General features: G+C 42.7%; 1 protein-coding gene across 3 annotated transcripts in view; it reads right to left on the bottom strand.

The window, feature by feature from the left end:
• LOC115164920 (cotranscriptional regulator FAM172A homolog) overlaps positions 1–16,300 on the bottom strand; it is a 302,236-nt gene extending 285,936 nt beyond the window's left edge. The window contains exons 1-4 of one of the 3 annotated variants that reach the window (XM_029717844.1): positions 15,989–16,300; positions 15,386–15,508; positions 12,652–12,753; positions 8,622–8,722 (exon numbers count right to left, since the gene is read on the bottom strand). In XM_029717844.1, coding sequence (XP_029573704.1) covers positions 8,622–8,722; positions 12,652–12,753; positions 15,386–15,508; positions 15,989–16,031 — 369 coding nt within the window. In that variant the 5' untranslated portion in view covers positions 16,032–16,300. Of the gene's footprint in view, positions 1–8,621; positions 8,723–12,651; positions 12,754–15,385; positions 15,521–15,988 lie in introns of all 3 variants that reach the window. The other 2 variants (XM_029717842.1, XM_029717843.1) reach the window with 2 other exon arrangements.
• Positions 16,301–17,961: the final 1,661 nt, after the last annotated feature.

Genomic DNA, 17,961 nt, shown 5'->3' with positions numbered 1-17,961 from the left:
CGCTAGCTCCTAACCCTAAAACTAACGCTAGCTCCTAACCCTAAAACTAACGCTAGCTCCTAACCCTAAAACTAACGCTAGCTCCTAACCCTAAAACTAACGCTAGCTCCTAACCCTAAAACTAACGCTAGCTCCTAACCCTAAAACTAACGCTAGCTCCTAACCCTAAAACTAACGCTAGCTCCTAACCCTAAAACTAACGCTAGCTCCTAACCCTAAAACTAACGCTAGCTCCTAACCCTAAAACTAACGCTAGCTCCTAACCCTAAAACTAACGCTAGCTCCTAACCCTAAAACTAACGCTAGCTCCTAACCCTAAAACTAACGCTAGCTCCTAACCCTAAAGGTAATTCTAACCCTAACCCCCTAGAAATAGCATTTGACCTTGTGGGGACTAACAAAACGTGCCCAGTTGGTGAAATTATATTTCAACATTTTTCTTTGTTTACTATTCTTGTGGGGACATCTGGTCCTCAAAAATAGTTAAACACGTCCACACACACACACACACACACACACACACACACACACACACACACACACACACACACACACACACACACACACACACACACACACACACACACACACACACACACACACACACAAACCTTAAAAGGTTATCCTGGATCACACACACAAACAGCCTATGAAGTTTTGACACCTACTCATTCTAGGGTTTTTCTTTATTTCAATATTTTCTACATTGAAAATAACTAATTGAATCATGTAGTAAACCAAAAAGTGTTAAACAAAACAAATATATATTTTATATTTGAGATTCTTCAAAGTAGCCACCCATGCCTCAATGCACACTGTTGTCATTAGGTAGTCACTTGGAAGGCATTTCAATTAACAGGTGTGCCTTGCAAAAAAAAAAAGTGGAATTTCTTTCCTTCTTAATGCGTTTGAGCCAATCAGTTGTGTTGTGACAAGATAGGGGTGGTACACAGAATATGGTCGAATTGGTAGAATTCTTGAAAAGAAACCACTACTAAAGGACACCAATAGGATGTAGAGACTTGCTTGGGCCAAGAAACAAGAGCAAAGGACATTAGACCGGTGGAAATCTGTCCTTTGGTCTGATGAGTCCAAATGTGAGATTTTGGGTTCCAACTGCCGTGTCTTTATGAGATGCAGAGTAGGTGAACGGATGACCTCTGCATGTGTGTTTCCCACCGTGAATCATGGAGGAGGAGGTGTTATGGTGTGGGGTGCTTTGCTGGTGATACTGTCTGTGATTTATTTAGAATTCAAGGCACAGTTTAACCAGCATGGCTGGTTTGCGCTTAGTGGGACTATCATTTCTTTTTCTACAGGACAATGACCCAACACACCTCCAGGCTGTGTAAGGGCTATTTGACCAAGAAGGAGAGTGATGGAGTGCTGCATCAGATGAACTGGCCTCCACAATCACCCGACCTCATCCCAATTGAGATGGTTTGGGATGAGTTTGACCGCAGAGTGAAGGAAAAGTAGCCAACAAGTGCTCAGCATATGTGGAGACTCCAGCAAGACTGTTAGAAAAGCATTCCACATGAAGCTGGTTGAGAGAATGGCAAAGCTGTCATCAAGGCAAAGGGTGGCTACTTTGCTTTGAAGAATCTAAAATCTTAAATATATTGTGATTTGTTTAACACTTTTTTGTTTACTACATGATTCCATATGTGTTATTACATAGTTTTGATGTCTTCACTATTATTATACAACATAGAAAATAGTCAAAATAAAGAAAAACCCTTGAATGAGCAGGTGTCTCCAAACCCTATGACTGGTACTATATGCACACACACTCTGAAATAGACAGCCACAAGGGGTACTAGATAGCGTTCAATTTGTGTGTCTGTATGAGTGTGTGTAGCGGGCTAGGCTATTTCCACGCAGCCACTAAAGACAATTGTGGGAGATATTAACGGGGAGAATGTGGATCGGCTGACTGAGCCACCACCATGTTATTTAATCACAGCTCCTGACTGTGAGCACCTCCCTACGAACCCGTTACTGTCTCCTGCCACACCACTGCTCAGGTAGGAGCCCTCAGAGAGACATCCACAGGGATCCACACAACAGCATTTTTTTTCAACAAACAGCTCCTTAAATTGTGGGCAAGTATTCCCAAGTTTTCAAACAATTCAATATGCTAATTCACCACAAACTGGGACGTTAATCAAACAGTTTCCAGAACATGTAGAATACAGTAAAGCATTTGCGCTCCTTGGAAAGATCTTCGTATTGAGCTGTAAAAATAGATAGATAAACAAGAATAAGAATTATAATCTGGGCTCACAATGCAATGCCCCTGCATTCAACCCCAGCTGCAGATCTTTCCTCTACGCGGCCATCAAGACATTCTCCACATCGTCTTCCCATTCAGACAAGGCTGAAGTGCAAATTGGACATCTGGTGTTGTGATGTCTCTCACAATGCAGACACCATTTTCCCTAGCACTGCACTTGCGCAGCTAGCTCTGCTCTGTAGACTGGCAGGTCCATGGAAGGGATGGAGGGATAGAGACAGAGAGAGAGTGAGCTGATGGTACCCCCCACCTACGCAGGGTGGGTGGGCGCTCTCCCACCCCCACACTCCTAGCACTAGGGACAATCAGAGAAGGACACCGCGTCTCTCCACCTACGCACAATGCATTGTGGGGTTCAGGAAGGCCATTGTTGTGAACGAGGGCTCTCAGCAGCAGGGGCTTTCTCTGCGCTCACCCCTAAACCTTGACCTGCTCTTCATAGCCCAAAAGACTCAGGGAGAGCATGTACAATAGCCATTAAAACCCAGAATGTATAAGAGAATACAGAAATATCTTTAGACAAGAAAGACCCCCTCATTTTCAATGGTGGAAAATGATTATGTCCAAAAGACAGAACTAGACCATAGCTAACCAGCCCAGACCCAGTCCCAGTCCATAGGAATATAGTGTCCTATTACCCTGATTCATTTCATAGGGCCTAACTACTATTAACTCCTATTAAATCCACAACATGGTATGTCACATGCGCAGAATACAACAGAATACAACCTTACCGCGAAATGTTTTTTTACGAGCCCTTAACCAACAATTCAAAGTTTATAAAAAGTAAGTAAGAAAAATGTGCTAAATAAACTAAAGTAACAATAGTAACACAACAGAATAACAATAACGAGGCTATATACAAGGGGTACCGGTACAGAGTCAATGTGTGGGGGTACAGGTTAGTCGAGGTATTTGAGGTAATATGTACATGTAGGTAGTGATAAAAGTGACTATGCATAGATAATAAACAGAGTAGCAGCAGTGTATGAAGAGTGTGAAGGAATGTGTGTGTGGCGATCAATATGCATGTGTGTGTGCGTGTCCACGTGTGTGTTGGAGTGTCAGTGTAGCATTTGTGAGTGTGTGTAGTGTTTGTGAGTCCAGTGAGTGTACATTGAGCCTGTGCAAGAGTGTCAGTGCAACAATAAAAAAAGAACAAAATAATGGGATCAATGCATAGTCTGACTAGCCATTTGATTAACTTTGATTATTCTATTTCATCTGCCCAGACAGAGTTTCTGTGTCATTTCATGAGAGTGACAATCATCGCCCGGCCCTGTGAATTAACCTGGCCTCAAGACAGACGGATGGACAGACATACAGACGGAGACAGACAGGGGTCCAAGCCAACTTTAGCCACACCCCTCTCTCGTTATGTCTCGTTATCACAGCTAGAGTCACCAGTGACATAGCCTATCACATGTTCCAATGAGATGCTGTCTCTGGTAACCACCAAATCTCATTAGCATGCTGGCTCCTTGATGAGCGTTCCATCTCTAAACGTCTGGGCCTGAGTATGATGTCTGAGTTCAAGAAGTTCAAACGCCTCTGTTCCGCACTACTAAATGTTTGCTTCCAGCGTTTCAGATGCTGGATAACTCCGTCAGCTAAAGACAGGGAGGACTACACATAAGGCTAGTTCTCTAAGGATGTACCTGGATTAGAAGTGAAAAACACACAGGTAATCCCATGAAAGAGTCCATCTTTCTCTTTGAACTTCAAAGAATGAGCAGAAAAATTAAAAGCAAAATAGCGGGGATGCAAATTAACAAAATATTACAACAAATTTAAACATTGGTGTGTGATTAGCACATCAGAGCATGCAAATTGGGTCACGGGAGGGTCGGAATATCAGTCCAAATCAAAGTATGTAAAACAGAGCACGGAGGGCACTTCGTAGATACATACTCCATTCCTACATATTTTGAAGCACGCATACAGTTGAAGTCGGAAGTTTACATACACCTTAGCCAAATACATTTAAACTCATTTTTTCACAATTCCTGATATTTAATCCTAGTGAAAATGTCATGTTTTAGGTCAGTTAGGATCACCACTTTATTTTAAGAATGTGAAATGTCAGAATAATAGTAGAGAGATTTATTTCAGCTTTTATTTCTTTCAACACATTACCAGAGGGTCAGAAGTTTACATACACTGAATTAGTATTTGGTAGCATTACCTTTAAATTGTTTAACTTCGGTCAAACGTTTTGGGTAGACTTCCTGGTGTAACTGAGTCAGGTTTGTAGGCCTCCTTGCTCTCACACGCTTTTTCAGTTTTACCCACACATTTTCTATAGGATGGAGGTCAGGGCTTTGTGATGGCCAACCCAATACCTTGACTTTGTTGACCTTAAGCCATTTTGCCACAACTTTGGAAGTATGCTTTGGGTCATTGTCCATTTTGAAGACCCATTTGCGACCAAGCTTTAACTTCCTGACTGACGTCTTGAGATGTTGCTTCAATATATCCACATAATTGTCCTGCCCCATGATGCCATCTATTTTGTGAAGTGCACCAGTCCCTCCTGCAGCAAAGCACCCCCACAACATGATGCTGCCACCCCCGTGCTTCACGGTTGGGATGGTGTTCTTCGGCTTGCAAGCATCCCCCTTTTTCCTCCAAACATGACGATGGTCATTATGGCCAAACAGTTATATTTTTGTTTCATCAGACCAGAGGACATTTCTCCAAAAAGTACAATATTTGTCCCCATGTGCAGTTACAAACCGTAGTCTGGCTTTTTAATGGTGGTTTTGGAGCAATGACTTCTTCTTTGCTGAGCAGCCTTTCAGGTTATGTCGATATAGGACTGGTTTTGCTGTGGATATAGATACTTTTGTACCTGGTTCCTCCAGCATCTTCACAAGGTCCTTTGCTGTTTGCTGTTCTGGGATTGACATGCACTTCTCGCACCAAAGTACGTTCATACCTAGGAGACAGAACGCGTCTCCTTCCTGAGCGGTATGACAGCTGCGTGGTCCCATGGTGTTTATACTTGAGTACTATTGTTTGTACAGGTACAGATGAATGTGGTACCTTCAGGCGTTTGGAAATTGCTCCCAAGGATGAACCAGACTTGTTGAGGTATACCATTTTTTTCTGAAGTCTTGGCTGATTTCTTTAGATTTTTCCATGATGTCAAGCAAAGAGGCACTGAGTTTGTAGGAAGGCCTTGAAATACATCCACAGGTACACCTCCAATTGACTCAAATGATGTCAATTAGCCTATCAGAAGCTTCTAAAGCCATGACATCATTTTCTGGAGTTTTCCAAGCTGTTTAAAGGCACAGTCAACTTAGTGTATGTAAACATCTGAACCACTGGAATTGTGATACAGTGAATTATAAGTGAAATAATATTTCTGTAAACAATTGTTGGAAAAATTACTTGTGTCATGCACAAAGTAGATGTCCTAACCGACTTGCCAAAACTATAGTTTGTAAACAAGAAATTTGTGGAGTGGTTGAAAAATGAGTTTTAATGACTCAAACCTAAGTGTATGTAAACTTACAACTTCAACTGTAGATGTAAGCTTCAACAGAAAGTATTTTTTTTTTAAAGTATAAAAAAACAGCAAAATATATCTTGAAATCAATGGCAGATATTATTTTAGATGAAGCCAGAGAAAATAAACTGACTTCGGAATGAACACACACACGCACACGCACGCACGCTAGAGCCGTAACAGTGGCGAGGGCCTGGAGGAATTAACTTCTTTGGGAACCGGGGGCAGTATTGAGTAGCTTGGATGAATAAGGTGCCCAGAGTAAACTGCCTGCTGCTCAGGCCCAGAAGCTAGAATATGCATATAATTAGTAGATTTGGATAGAAAACACAGTTTCCAGAACTGTTAAAATAATGTCTGTGAGTATAACAGAACTCATATGGCAGGCAAAAACCTGAGAAAAATCCAACCAGGAAGTGGGAAATCTGAGGTTTGTAGTTTTTTTAAGTGATTGCCTATCCAATACACTGTGTCTATGGGGTCACATTGCACTTCCTAAGGCTTCCACTAGATGTCAACAGTCTTTAGAACGTTGTTTTAGGCTTCTACTGTGAAAGGGGAGCAAATAAGAGCTGTTTGAACCAGGGGTCTGGCTGAAAGCCTTGAGTTGTTTATCACTCGCGGCCGTGAGCACGAGCTCCATTCCCTTTCCTTTCTAAAGACAAAGGAATTGTCCGGTTGGAATATTATTGAAGATTTATGATAAAAACATCCTAAAGATTGATAATATACATCGTTTGACATGTTTCTACGAACTATAATAGAACTTTTTTGACTTTCCGTCTGGCCTTGTGCATTTGGATTACTGGACTAAACACGCGTACAAAAAGGAGGTATTTGGACATACAGATGACATATGTTTGGCCATAAACTTTATCGAACAAAACAAACATTTATTGTCTAACATGGAGACCTGGGAGTGCCATCAGATGAAGATCATCAAAGTTAAGTGATTCATTTTAACGCTATTACTGACTTTTGTGACACCTCTCCTTGGTGGGAAAATGGCTGTATGGTTTTCTGTGGCTAGGCGCTAACCTAACATAATCGCATGGTGTGCTTTTGCCGTGAAGCCTTTTTGAAATCTGACACAGCGGTTGCATTAAGGATAAGTTTATCTTTAATCGTATGTTAATGGTCTTTTGAGTGTGAAGGTATAAACAGCTGTAATGCTGAGCCAGTTATAAATCAGGGCAAACCAATCCTGATCACGCACAACACGCACACAGACTAACACACACACAGAGACAGAGATCCACCACCGCCTGCCAAGGACGGATCCACCACCCCCTGCCAAGGACGGATCCACCACCCCCTGCCAAGGACGGATCCACCACCCCCTGCCAAGGAAGGATCCACCACCCCCTGCCAAGGAAGGATCCACCACCCCCTGCCAAGGAAGGATCCACCACCCCCCTGCCAAGGAAGGATCCACCACCCCCCTGCCAAGGACGGATCCACCACCCCCCTGCCAAGGACGGATCCACCACCCCCTGCCAAGGACGGATCCACCACCCCCTGCCAAGGACGGATCCACCACCCCCTGCCAAGGACGGATCCACCACCCCCTGCCAAGGACGGATCCACCACCCCCTGCCAAGGACGGATCCACCACCCCCTGCCAAGGAAGGATCCACCACACCCTGCCAAGGAAGGATCCACCACTCCCTGCCAAGGAAGGATCCACCACTCCCTGCCAAGGAAGGATCCACCACTCCCTGCCAAGGACGGATCCACCACTCCCTGCCAAGGACGGATCCACCACCCCCTGCCAAGGACGGATCCATCACCCCCTGCCAAGGAAGGATCCACCACCCCCTGCCAAGGACGGATCCACCACCCCCTGCCAAGGACGGATCCACCACTCCCTGCCAAGGACGGATCCACCACTCCCTGCCAAGGACGGATCCACCACCCCCTGCCAAGGACGGATCCACCACCCCCTGCCAAGGACGGATCCACCACCCCCTGCCAAGGAAGGATCCACCACACCCTGCCAAGGAAGGATCCACCACTCCCTGCCAAGGAAGGATCCACCACTCCCTGCCAAGGAAGGATCCACCACTCCCTGCCAAGGACGGATCCACCACTCCCTGCCAAGGACGGATCCACCACCCCCTGCCAAGGACGGATCCATCACCCCCTGCCAAGGAAGGATCCACCACCCCCTGCCAAGGACGGATCCACCACCCCCTGCCAAGGACGGATCCACCACTCCCTGCCAAGGACGGATCCACCACTCCCTGCCAAGGACGGATCCACCACCCCCTGCCAAGGACGGATCCACCACTCCCTGCCAAGGACGGATACACCACTCCCTGCCAAGGATGGATCCACCACTCCCTGCCAAGGATGTATCCACCACTCCCTTCCATGCGCCATGCCCACAAACACACTTTACTCTCAGGAGATGTACCAGACAGAGACAAATACATGATGCACTGACCCTTTAGAAGACAAATCCAAGGAATAAAAAGTGTGTGTGTGTATGCGTGCATGTTCAACTTCCTCACTGAATCCAATTAAAGCGTTATTAAAACTGGGGAGCAGAGAGGAATCAAAATCATCACCAGTTTCCCTTAATTATACCCTGATTTCAGGAAAATCAGGATAAATTCCTTATCTCTTTCGTCTTGTTTTAATTAACTTAATTTGCTATAGTAAAACAGAACAGCACCATCTCAGTACAAAAGGCAAAGGAATAGTACTGCAGTAGTACTAACAACAAGAGAATATAGGCCAACACTGGAGATTGATAGAGTTAGAGGGGGATGAACGGGGGTGAAGAGGGGGAGCAGCAACAATAAGTACCTCTCCCAACGCCTCGTAGCGTTTCTGATTCCACCTGTGGAGATCCTCTCGGGCGTTGAACACAAACGCCTCCCCTGTCGTAGTGTGCCTCAACTGGCCCTCTGATAGGCAGGCAGACAGACAGAGAAAGGGAGCGAGATGAACAAAGAGAGAGGCAGACACAGGGAGACAGACAGTGAGACAGACAGTGAGACAGACAGTGAGACAGACAGTGAAACAGAGGGAGGGAGAGAGACATCGTGTTAATCTAGTCCTACTCATTGGGACTGAATGAAAACCCTCTCCAGGGGGTGTAGTAGAGAAACTTCTGTCAGTACCTCAAGTCTTTTTGTTCCAGGTCAGGGGTTAATCTGGCAAACTACTGAAACATCATTTATAAATTGAAAAATCTTCAAAGAATATAACAGGTTTCCAATTCATGTGTTGAATATCAATTAGTCAATCACGATATCCATTAAAACAGAATTGACCCCATCAAGTTTTTGCATTTAGCTGAGGCTGGAACAAGGGTTTGAAATTATAACTTTGGACCAAATCTTCGGCTCCCCAAAGAAAGAGAGAACTGAACGCCGCTGTTCAAACTGACTGCCGCTTAATTATGACAGGAAAGATAATGATGGTGTGAGGAGCAAAGCAGCGGTAGGAGGGAAAAAAATGCAGTGCTTGTTAGGTTTCTACCTCCGTATGGACATGCTGAAGTAGTTCCGCCTGTCAAAAGAAGCAAACTAGCTTTGACCTTCAGTTCAGATGGAGGCCTTGCTTTTCTGCGCCTCTCTCCCTTCCTGCAATTAAAGAGTTTGGCTGCCATTCCCCCATCTGGCAGGTACAAGGCCCGCGGATGCGGAGCCCTCTTCCAGTCACGACTCCAACGGCCTTCTGGGACGTCTGGCAGCCGAGGCCCAGACAGCTGGTGTGGCGTTAACTCGCTCTCCCTCCCTCTCTTTCCTCCCTTCTCTCTCTCCCTGTTTCTCACCCTGGCCTCATCACATGCCTCTGTAGCCCTATCCACCTGAGATCTGAGAGGGGGCGTTGGGTGTCAGCCGGACCACCACAACTGTTCCTCACGCTGCCTTGGAGGCTGGTCTTTGGGTGGCAGCCAATCAACCATCCCTCTCACTGACCCTGGTCACTCACCCCACCCACCACCACCACCACTCTGCCTAGCCAGTGGGGAGCGACAGGGGGCCGTGTGTGTAGGGGTAGTACGTTAGGAAATACACTACGACCATAGTGTTATTCATTGTTTCCATGGGAGAACTTTTAACACCTGTGGTTATTACAGCCCAGGTTCATTTGACAATAACACAACAAGCACAGAATAAGGTGATGAGGGAGAGCAACTCAAGACTACGAGCATCTTTTTCAAACTAAACAATTATCACTGCATCTGTTTAATGCCTCCAAATACAATGCTTAACAATGAGGACATATATCCTGTTGACACTGTAACATAACCATCTATCATTCTGTTGACACTAACATAACCATCTATCATTCTGTTGACACTAACATAACCATCTATCATTCTGTCGACGCTGTAACATAACCATCTGTCATTCTGTCGACGCTGTAACATAACCATCTATCATTCTGTTGACACTAACATAACCATCTATCATTCTGTTGACGCTGTAACATAACCATCTATCATTCTGTTGACACTAACATAACCATCTATCATTCTGTCGACACTAACATAACCATCTATCATTCTGTTGACACTAACATAACCATCTATCATTCTGTTGACGCTGTAACATAACCATCTATCATTCTGTTGACGCTGTAACATAACCATCTATCATTCTGTTGACACTGTAACATAACCATCTATCATTCTGTTGACACTGTAACATAACCATCTATCATTCTGTTGACGCTGTAACATATCGAAGAACAAAACAGTATTAAATGTAATTGTGACCTCTAAGACTGCAAAACCCATAAAGCTAAAATACTCAAAGTATACGTACTTAACCGAAATAGCCGGAGGGTCTCATACTTTCTCAATTATTCCGCAATGGCAAACCCGGCAAAAAGTAATAATCTATTATGCATACACAGTGGGGCGAGAAGTGAGCTATTAAACAGTAGCACTTAACAGAAGGAAGAGTGGATCCTAATGAAACCCTACATGCAAGGTGTGTGTGTGTGTCTCAAATCAAATCTTATTTGTCACATGCTTTGTAAACAACAGGTGCAGACTAACAGTGAATTGCTAACTTATGGGCCCTTCCCAACAATGCAGAAAATAATTATATGACCATGTAATGAATTAAACATTTAGGAGGCTTTATACAACTGATACATGTATGTTAATTATAAAGATGATGGCTTCATCACAGTAGCCCTCCTGTTTTTCATTACTAGAAATCCAAGGTTATGTACACCTAGAGTGCCTTCAGAAAGTATTCACACCCCTTATTCCACATTTGTGTTACAGCCTGAATTTAAAATGGACTAAGGCCAGATGTTGTGTCAATGGTCTACACACAATACCCCGTAATGTCAAAGTGGAATTGTAGTTACTCCACATTACTAACCTAAATGACAGAGTGAAAAGGAAGCCTGTACAGAATACAAATATTCCAAAACATGCATCCTTTTTGCAATAAGGTACTAAAGTCAAGCTGCACATTTTTTGGGCTGAAAGAATGTCCTGAATGCAAAGAAATGCTCACTAATAGGAATCTAAACTAATTGCTGCACAACATTTTTGAGAAATAAGCTTTTTGTGCATATGGAAACTATCTGGGATATTTTATTCAGCTCATGAAACATGGGACCAACACTCTTTATACAATCCAGGTGTGCAAAGCTCTTAGAGACTTACCCAGAAAGACTCACTGCTGTAATCACTGCCAAAGGTGTTCTAACATGTATTGACTCAGGGGTGTGAATACTTATATAAATCAGAAACAGTATTTATGTATTTCCTTTTCAATACATTTGCAAAAATGTCTAAAAACATGTTTTCACTGTGTCATTATGGGGTACAGTGTGTAGATGGGTGAGAAACAAAATCAATTTTAATCCATTTTGAATTCAGGCTGTAACAACAAACTGTGCAATAAGTCAAGGGGTATGAATACTTTCTGAAGGCACTGTAATTAAGTGTGTGTGTGTGCACTTGGGTGTGCGCACTTGTGTGTGTGTATGAGAGTTCAGCTCCATCGCCTCCACAACACAGCCTCTCAGAGGAATAGTTTTCCTCAAAATTTCTCCCCTTTTTCTGGCATAATTAGCATGCAGTTCTCAATTCTGGAGCGTAATAGGTGTACATAACCTTGGATTTCCAGTAATGAAAAACCGGAGGGCTACTGTGACGAAGTCATCATCTTTATAATTAAGATACCGGTTTCAATTGTATACAGCCTCTTAAATATGGTCCTATTTTTTTACACTATTTAGACATAGGCTAACTTGGGTGTTGGTGAAGAATACCCTCCAGTCATGGCAGCACTGAGCTATCTCCGCACTGAGCCGGAGGGGCTTTATATAGAAATGATATTCTTGGAGAGTGAAGAAGACACCCAAGGCAGGCTCCTCAGCCGTGGCAGCCCGGGCCTGTTCTTAAGGGCAGCAAGGCTATGCAAATCCTCCATCAGATTGAGTGCAAGGCTGAGTAGGTTACTGACAGGCCGTAGAATACACAACATGTCTTCCTCAGGACAGCCACATAGCCAGCCAGCAGAGGCTGTCACACAGAGAAAGAGAGAGGGAAAGAGAGAGAGCAAGCGAGAGAAGTGCAGGAGAGAGAGAAAGGGCAGGCGAGAGAGAGCAAAAGAGAAAGAGACAAAAGCAGTGCAGGACAGAGGAAGAGAGCAGAAGAGAGAGAGAAATGGAAGAATCCGAGACAGGTTCTCTAATACGGTCTCAAAATGAGGATAATTTCCTGTGCATTCAAATGATGCGGAATCTTTTCAATTCCCGAGATTGTACAAATAATTTTGCCAATAATGTAATGTTAAATGCAAAGCAATAATTTCCATGCAAGACATCCACACAAAATAGAAATTATATGACTTACGCTCGTTGAAAGCATACTCAAACTCTTCAAGCGTCTTGGGGAAAGTGAGTGGAGGTTCGTCCTTCTTCATTAGTTCGTCTAAGTCTATTCTGGACAACAAGTCTGGGCCAGGTGTGGGGAGGGACACAGAGAATCAATATTAGCAACATTTACACTCAGAACCTGCTGAAACACACAGGCAGTCAAAGGCCTAGCCTCATCTCATCTGTTGCTTCATGTTTTGTTTTTATGGATCCCAAGACTTCCAGTTAGTGTGACTAGAACTCAGTGACAATTGTTGCTGGGAAGACTATGTTGGTTTAGCAGAATGAAACAAATAAAATAGGCTAAGGCTAGGTATTCATATTTACAGTGTTGTAGTAATGTTTCCTCTCAGTACAGTTTCATAATATACAACAACAACTAATTAGGCTAGGCAAGTTACAGAAGGAAACAAACCTAGGCTATTGCAGAGTGCTTGGACATGGTTAGAAGTCATAACAAAAAATACATTAAAAAGGGGCAATTTGCAATTGCTACATATCCTACCAGTCAAAAGTTTTAGAACACCCACTCATTCAAGGGTTTTTCTTTCATTTGACTATTTTCTACATTATAGAATAGTAGTGAAGACATCAAAACTATTAAATAACACATATGGAATCATGTAGTAACCAAAAAAAGTGTTAAATCAAAATATATTTTCAAATAGCCACCCTTTGCCTTGACAGCTTTGCACACGCTTGGCATTCTCTCAACCAGCTTCATGAGGTAGTCACCTGGAATGCATTTAAAATTATCAGGTGTTCCTTCTTAAAATGTTCATTTGTGGAATTTCTTTCCTTAATGCATTTGAGCCAATCAGTTGTGTGACAAGGTAGGGGTGGTATACAGAACATATCCCTATTTGGTAAAATAAGTCCATATTATTGCAAGAATAGCTCAAATAAGTAAAGAATAATGAAAATGTAAACCAAACACTGTATAGCTTCAAAACATGGTCAAAACTACACTAAACAAAAATATAAACGCAACACGTAAAGTGTGTTATATCCCTGTTAGTAACAGGTTATATCCCTGTTAGTGAGCATTTCTTCTTTGCCAAAATAATCCATCCACCTGACAGGTGTGGCATATCAAGAAGCTGATTAAACTGCATGATCATTACACAGGTGCACCTTGTGCTGGGGACAATAAAAGGCCACTCTAAAATGTGCAGTTCTGTCACACAACACAATGCCACAGATGTCTCATGTTTTGAGGAAGCTTGCAATTGGCATGCTGAGTGCAGGAATGTCTACCAGAGGTATTGCCAGAATTTTATGTTAATTTATCTACCATAAGCCGCCTCAAACATAATTTTAGAGAATTTGGCACTACGTCCAACCGGCATCACAACCGCAGACCACATGTACGGCGTTGTGTCGGCGAGTGGTTTGCTGATGTTAACAATGTCAACAGAGTGCCCCATGGTGGCGGTGGGGTTATGGTATGGGCAGGCATAAGTTACAGACAATGTACACAATTGCATTTTATCGATGGCAATTTGAATGCACAGAGATACCATGACGAGATCCTGAGGCCCATTGTCGTGCCATTCATCTGGTGCCATCACCACGTTTCAGCATGATAATGCACGGACCCATGTCTCAAGGATCTGTACACAATTCCTGGAAGTTGAAAATGTCCCAGTTCTTCCATGGCCTGCATACTCAGCAGACATGTCAGCCATTGAGCAAGTTAGGTATGCTCTGGATCGACATGTACGACAGCATGTTCCAGTTCCTGCCAATATCCAGCAACTTTGCACAGCCATTGAAAAGGAGTGGGACAACATTCCACAGGACACAATCAACCCGATCAACTCTATGTGAAGGAGATGTGTCGCGCTGCATGAGGCAATCGGTGGACACACCAGATACTGACTGGTTTTCTGATCCACGCCCATACCTTTTTTGTATCTGTGACCAACAGATGCATATCTGTATTCTCAGTAATGTGAAATACATAGATTACGGCCTAATGAATTTATTTCAATTGACTGATTTGCTTATATGAACTGTAACTCGTAGAAATCTTTGAAATTGTTGCATATTGTGTTTATTATTGTTGTGTTTATTATCTGGGATGGTCAGTCCTTGCATCCATAGCTCTGTCTATCAATTTGAGAGTGGTTACATTTCTCCAGCCCCATCTCTCAGCTTTTACCAAAACAGAAGTGGGGTCCCCGATTTGTTATTGTTTGAACTGAAGATTGCCCATTCAACACTCTTCAGAGCTGTTCCATGTAAATTGAATAAATATGTTTAGCCTACACGAGGAAAAGAGGGGAAAGCATCCAAAATACTAAATTCAAACATAGGCAGTGTGTGTCCCATCTTTACTGGAACCTGTGGAAAAACAAAGGGGATATGCAGAGAAAAAAGTACCCTATAGGCTAGAGATTGAGAGGGCAAAGCCCATTTCTCCCTTTAGCAGGATCAGACTATATATAGCCCTTCCTACTCTCAAAAACTAGAGTCCTCTCAGCAAACAAATGTCTAGGTGACAGGCAGTAGGAGCACTGTTCACCAGTCTTCAATGGCCCTTGTGACAGACAACACAACGGACACCAAGAAATAGAAGTTGGCTAGCTTACATTTACTTTCAAGCTGTGAGTGTGCACAATTAGAGATTCGCCATTTTCAGTACTATACAAACCCATTATCACACTCAACTGTACAAGGAAGCCAAGACCAGCTAGCTAGTTGCTTACCTTTCAGTGCAGTTGTTTTCTCTTTATCCTCCTGGCCAGAAATCTGGGCCATGATTATCCACAAATTGAACAGTATAAAAGTGCAGGTTCGAGTAAGCATGGATTTTCTGTTCTTGTGGATCACTGCAGGTCATTTTACATGGAAGGGAATAGAACATGGCGCTCCCACTTTATATAGTTACAATGTAACATGAACAACTACAATGTTTGTATTTTAAAGATAGGTACATTACTAGTGAAGGCAATTCAATTAAATGAGGCTAAGTAGTTAACCTGTTATGGATTGCAGAAGCATGCAACTGCAAAGGAAAGTTATGGCAAATATCATGTAGCTAGCTAACTTCGGAAATAACAGGTGCTGACATTTTAGTAAGTTACTGTAGCTAGTTAGCTAAGCAATATAGCTAGACATGAATATGCAAGCACTTGCGTGCAAGAGGTAGAGGTATCCAAACAACCTAAACCCAGGGACAGGGAGTGTGCATGCACATACGTCAAGCCATCTCCAGGAGCAAAGCGTTCGTTTCACACGTGTGCATGGCAGTTAACGTCAGTGAAATATTATTTTATTTTACAATCATGCAATTTGCTTGAATCACATACCAACACGTAACAAGCGAATGTCCAAATAACAATCATCCAGCATCCACTGACACTGCCTCCTTAAAATGTACAAAACAGGAAGGAATCTTAGAAATGGAAGCTTCCGGGTTACCGAGACAACCGCCTGGAAGGAATATTTAAAGAGACAGATCCACCCACCAAGGCACGTCACATTGGAAGAACGAAGTACAACATTACAGACTTTCGACTCTCCCAACCTATGCCCGCACGGTCCTGCACCCACGGTCCCACCACCATCCCTGCAACAATGTTTTCAAGAGTACAGTGCCTTCAGAAAGTATTCACACCTCTTGTCTTTTTCCAGATTTTGTTGTTAAAGCCTGAATTTCAAATGGTTTTAAAAAGTTTAAATGTCACTGGCCTACACCCAATACCCCACAATGTCGAAGTGGAATTATGTTTTTAGAAATTTTACTAATTCATTAAAAAAGAAAAGCTGAAATGTCTTGAGTCAATAAGTATTCAACCCCTTTGTTATGGCAAGCCTAACTAAGTTCAGGAGTAAAAATGTGTTTAACAAGTCACATAACAAGTTGCTCTGTGTGCAGTAATAGTGTTTAACATCATTTTTGAATGACTACCTCATCTCTGTACCACACACATACAATTCTCTGTAAGGTCCCTCAGTCGAGCAGTCAATTTCAACCACAGATTCAACCACAAAGACCAGGGAGGTTTTCCAATGCTTTGCAAAGAAGGGAACCTATTGATAGATGGGTATAAAAATGTAAAGCAAACATTGATATCCTTTGACCATGGTGAAGATATTAATTACATTTTGGATGGTGTATCAACACACCTAGTCACTACAAAGATACAGGCGTCCTTCCGAACTCAGTTGCCGGAGAGGAAGGAAACCGCTCAGGGATTTCAGCATGAGGTTCATGGTGACTTTAAAACAGTTACAGAGTTTAATGGCTGTGATAAAAGAAAATTGAGGATGGATAAACAACATTGTATACTAACCTAAATTACAGAGTGAAAAGAAGGTATTCTGTACAGAAGGTAGCCTGTCCAAAAGATGCATTCTATTGCAAAAAGGCAGTTAAAATAATACTGTAAAAAATGCGGCAAAGCAATTAACTTTTTGTCCGGAATACAAACCGTTATGTTTGGAGCCAATCCAGTACAACACATTACTGAGCACCACTCTCCATATTTTCAAGCATAGTGGTAGCTGCATCATGTTATAAGTATGTTGGTAATCGTTAAAAGTATACTTTGGGATTTTGGAAAATGAGGACCTTTATCTACTTTCCCAGAGAAACGCAGAAACATAAAAATGGTATCCACGAGTTAATCTAACTCTGGGAAAGTAGATACATTTCCTCATTGCCAAAATCCCGAAGTATCCCTTTAAGGACTGGGAAGTTTTTCTGGATAAAGAATATGTAATGGAGCTAAGCACAGGCCAAATCCTAGAGGAAAAACTGGTTCAGTGTGCTTTCCACCAGACACCGGGAGATGAATTCACCTTTCAGCAGGACAATAACCTAAAACACAAGGCCAAATCTACACTGGAGTTTCTTACCAAGAAGACAGCGAATGTTCCTGAGTGGCCGAGTAACAGTTTTGACTTCAATCTGCTTGAAAATCTATGGCAATACGTGAAAATTGTTGTCAAGCAATCAATGATCAACAACTAATTTGACAGAACTTGAAGAATTTTGAAAATAATAATGGGCAACTGTTCCACAATCCAGGTGTGGAAAGCTCTTAGAGACTTACCCAGAAAGACTCACAGCTGAAATCGCTGCCAACGGTGATTCTAACATGTATTGACTCTGGGGGTTGAATACTGTTTAATTTCTCATGATTTGAAAAAAAGTGTTAGAATTTTTCTTTCTCTTTGACATTAGAGTATTTTGTGTAGATAGTTGACAGAAAATTACATTTAAATCCATTTTAATCCCATTTTCTAACAACAGAAAAATGTGGAAAAAGTAAAAGGG

This window comes from Salmo trutta, chromosome 27 (genome assembly GCF_901001165.1).
Source record: "Salmo trutta chromosome 27, fSalTru1.1, whole genome shotgun sequence".
In the NCBI taxonomy this organism is placed as follows: Eukaryota; Metazoa; Chordata; class Actinopteri; order Salmoniformes; family Salmonidae; genus Salmo; species Salmo trutta.
This window is presented reverse-complemented; position numbering and strand designations above follow the sequence as displayed.